This window comes from Myotis davidii, unplaced genomic scaffold (assembly GCF_000327345.1).
Source record: "Myotis davidii unplaced genomic scaffold, ASM32734v1 scaffold370, whole genome shotgun sequence".
NCBI lineage: Eukaryota > Metazoa > Chordata > Mammalia > Chiroptera > Vespertilionidae > Myotis > Myotis davidii.
In genome coordinates, this window is record NW_006288615.1 from 8775792 (window position 1) to 8779674 (window position 3883).

A 3883-nucleotide genomic window follows, 5' to 3' on the forward strand; every position below is an offset into this window, starting at 1 on the left:
AGTGCTACCAGGAGAGCATCAGCTCCGACGAGTGCCCCGAGGTCTGCTTTGGGGACCACTGTGAAGCCTGCGACCTGGGCGTCTGCTTCTTCCAGAAGCCCCCAGACCCTGCCTGGGGGCCCGAGACCAGGAGCCCCAGCACCGTCCAGGCCATGCCAGCCCTGGGCAGCGGTCCTGTGGCCAACTGCGCCTGGGGCTTCGTCCTCCCCTCTGTGTCCGACCCCCTCTCTGAGAGCAGCCACTTCTTTAGCGAGGACATGGACATCATCACCGTGCCCTTCACCCTGGTGAGCGTGGGCAGGGACAAGGGCTCTGTTGGCCCTGGAGAGGGCACCCCCAGCGAGGCTGGTCTCCAGGGGCTGATGATCATCGACAGGGGCTCCGCCGACCAGCCTGCCAGTCTCAGGGCCTGGCCCACCAGCATGAGCATCCTGGTCAACATCAAGGCCCCCATCCTCCACGGCAGAGACCACCTGCTCAGGAGCATCAAGTCCTCCCAGGTCAAAGGCTTCATCTTCAAGGGCTTTGGCTCCCTTTTGGGCCAAGACAAGGGCCCGGGCGCCGATCCCAACAGCAGCAGTGGACCCACTGGAGATGCCACCCTGCCCGTGTCCTATGTCTTGGGCCTCACAGAGAAGGGCGAGGGCTCCATCACCTTTCCCTTGTCCTTGGCCAACATCATCCAGGGCCCGGACTCCCTCCCTGACCTCAACGGCTCCCTGACCTTCCCTTTCATCATCACCGACCAGTGCAAGGGTGGGGCAGAGTGTGGCCACGACCCTGCCCTCAGCCCCGCCTCCTCGGGGAGCAGGGGTTCCCTCATCATCCCCTTCTCAGCCTTTAGTCCCATAAAGCTCGGGGGCCTGCAGGGCAGCAGCCACCACAGGAGCGGGCACTGCGACAGGCACAGGCGCCGCCGGGCCCGGAGGCCTCGGGCCCGCAGGGAGGAGGACTTCTTGGAGGAGGAGGACGGCTGGTGCTGGCCGAGTTTCGATCCCTACGAAGAGGTCTGGGTCTGGATGTGCATGATCTTCTTCGTCCTCTGGACACTGTACCTGTGCACTTCTTGATGGCTCCCAGACGCGTGTCTGAGCGGGCCACCTCCCGCCCGGGTCCCGCACCGCGTCTCTCCCTCCGCAGGGTTGCCCAGACACAAAGCCAAGCACTGCTGGCCCCCAGCCCCCACCGCTCCTCACCAGCCCGCCCCCATTCTGCCAGCCCCCCCTGAGCTGGGGCCTCCCAGTGCGCACAGCTGCTCCCTGGACCTCTTGCTTCTGTGTTCTCTCTCTTGACGTGACTCAAGCAGTGGTCCCGTGATGTCCACGTGTGATGCCCACGTGTGATCATTCCCCGGTGTGACCCTCAGCTGCCCCTGTGTGTTCACTTGTGTGTGTTACACTCCGTTAAAATTAAAGTCAAAAAGAGAAGACCATACAGCACACTTGGGCCGATGACAGCCAGCGCCTAAGAGAAGGTGGTGAAGTGGGAGAGCGGTGTCCAGGGGCCCCTGGCGCTTCCCCAGGGCGTGATGGGACTGGGCCTCAGGCACAGAGCTCGTGTCCGCTCGCCTTTGCTGTGCACGGCCCAATTGCCACGCTCCTGCCCTGGGGCCAGGTCGAACCCCGTGGGGGACCGGTGGCAGGTCGGAGCCCCGTCCGCCCTACAGTCATTACACCCCCCTGCGTAAGGACCCTGCCCTGTCAGGACCCCCTCTAAGGGTTTAACACCTGGAACAGCTTGTGGGGGGATCACCAGCTTGAGGGCTCCTCAGATTAGGGACCCCCAACCCACCCGCAGGCCAGTCCGCCCCCACCCTGCCCTGCCCGTCCACCGGAAGGCCCCCAGGATGGGGTGAGGGGTGAGGAGGAGCGGGGATGTCAGGTCTCACCACCCGCAGGTCGAATGGGCGGAACCGGCCCTTCTCCGACCCCCATCCACCCGGCTCGCTTAGTTAAAACCCAACCAACCCCACCCGTTATCAGTATCTCTAACATTCGTCTTAGTGAATAATCAAATTTTGTTTAATTCATTAATAATTAATTTACTAGAATTAAAATTCACTAATAAAAATGAGAGCGCATGCAATATGCCCATTGGATCTGTGGCGGACCCATCCTTGGGCACATCAGCTATTCTGATCTGTACCCACCTTCATAACCATGACTCTTCAGGCGCCGGGACGCTCCTTACAGTGCAGAGGCAGCCTGGGACTGAAGTCCAGGACAGCCACAGCACAGCCCACACCTGAGCCCTCACCAGAGTCTGCACCGGAATCCAGGCCTGAATCCACACCTGACCTGAGCCATACGTGAGCCCCTGCGCAGCCTGAATGACCAGGCTCGGCCTTATTAAATATGAGATATTGCATGTCTAAAAGGGCTCAAAGAGGACTGAAGCAGATGCATTTTAGATGCAATTATTGTAGTTCAGCCAAAGTGGGGTGGACTAACATGTGAACAGTTTGCTGCTTTTCAGTAAACTTCCTGGTGGAGGGAAGAGAACCCAATGTCTTGCACCCCAGGGAGTGGCCACGGCAGACATGAGCAGCTGCACCCTCCTCTCCTCCAACTGGGGGTCCCTGATCTGTTTGCAGGGCAGACTTCCAGAAGACCCTAGGGCAGGGGTGGGGGAGCTTGACCTGGCCGAGAGCACACCCCTGTCATGGCCGGAATCCTGCAGGTATGGGGGGCCCTTGCCGGAGGCCCCTCAGCGGGTGCTGGGACCCCACCCTGTGTAACCACCCCCCCCAGAAAGCTTCTCTGTCGCTTTTCTCTTAGTTGAAGCCAGAGGACAACCTGTTGACCGCACTCCCGCAGTCAGTAAGGGTGACCTAGTGTTGCCGTCTAGAAAGTTCTAGGAAACCCATAGCTCACATCAGAAAGGGGCTGGGTCAGGGTGTGTGTGTGTGTGTGTGTGTGTGTGTGTGTGTGTGTGTGATGGCTCCAGCGGCAGGCTCATTTCCTCTCTGGGTGTGTAGGGGTGGGCACTCGGGGTGGCTCTGCGGGAGGGGTGGCCCAGGCAGAGAGGCAAGCGGTGCCCCGGGTCAGTGCCAGGCTCTACTGCTGCCCAACCCGGAGTCCAGGAGGACGGCTGTCTGAGGCGCCCTGGTCCCACGGCGCACGTTGGTATCCAGGTGGGCTGGGCGGAGGGCAGGTCTGCCCCCTTCACCGCTGTATGACGTCTGTGCCCCCTCCCGGGCTGGAAGCAGGTGCCCCGTCCAGGTCTCTGTTCTTTCGGGCTGCTCGACCCTTGGACACTGGTCTCACCCTCCAGGCACACAGCTGAGATGATGGGGGGACGGACCGTGGCTCCCATTCCAGATAGTCAGGGCCCGGGGTGCCCCACGTCGGGGTCGGGGCTCCTGTCCACCTCTTGGCTCTCCCCAGGGTCTGGGGCGGCAACCAGACAGCGACTTTGGGCCGCCGGTCCCCATGGCTGGGACTTCGCCCCCCTGGCCCTTGACTGGCTTCGCCTCCTGCTCACTGTCCTGCCCCCAGACCCCGATCCTCTCTCCTCTACCCGGGGATCTCCGGGGCGTTGATGGTGGCTGAGGCTCCTCATTTCGCTCGTGTCTGCTGAGTTTTGAAAGGAGCCCGATCCAGCCAGGACACCATCGTAGCCTAATCAAGAGAAGCTGTGTTATTTTCAAATGTGTTGCATTTGAAAGGTTCTTTAATAAACACACAGAGGCTGCTCTGTGTCAGACACTCTGCATGTAGCCACCGCCCTAACAGGGCGGCTCTTGTTGCTTAATTCCATTTTTTAAAAATATTTTTTTTATTTATTTCAGAGAGGAAAGGAGAGATAGAAACATCAATGATGAGAGAGAATCATTGATCAGCTGCCCCCGCAAACCTCCCCGCCCCCGCCCCCCCGCAACACA

The 3883-nt window shown here is 60.5% G+C and overlaps 1 protein-coding gene across 1 annotated transcript in view; it reads left to right on the plus strand.

Moving 5' to 3' along the window:
- The window catches only part of RTP5 (receptor (chemosensory) transporter protein 5 (putative)), a 4522-nt gene extending 2718 nt beyond the window's left edge, over positions 1-1804 (plus strand). Inside the window, exon 3 of the mRNA XM_006760688.2 lies at positions 3-1804. Within this exon, the coding sequence (XP_006760751.1) occupies positions 3-1070 (1068 nt within the window). The 3' untranslated portion in view covers positions 1071-1804. The remainder of the gene's footprint in view (positions 1-2) is intronic.
- The last annotated feature ends 2079 nt before the right edge of the window (positions 1805-3883 follow it).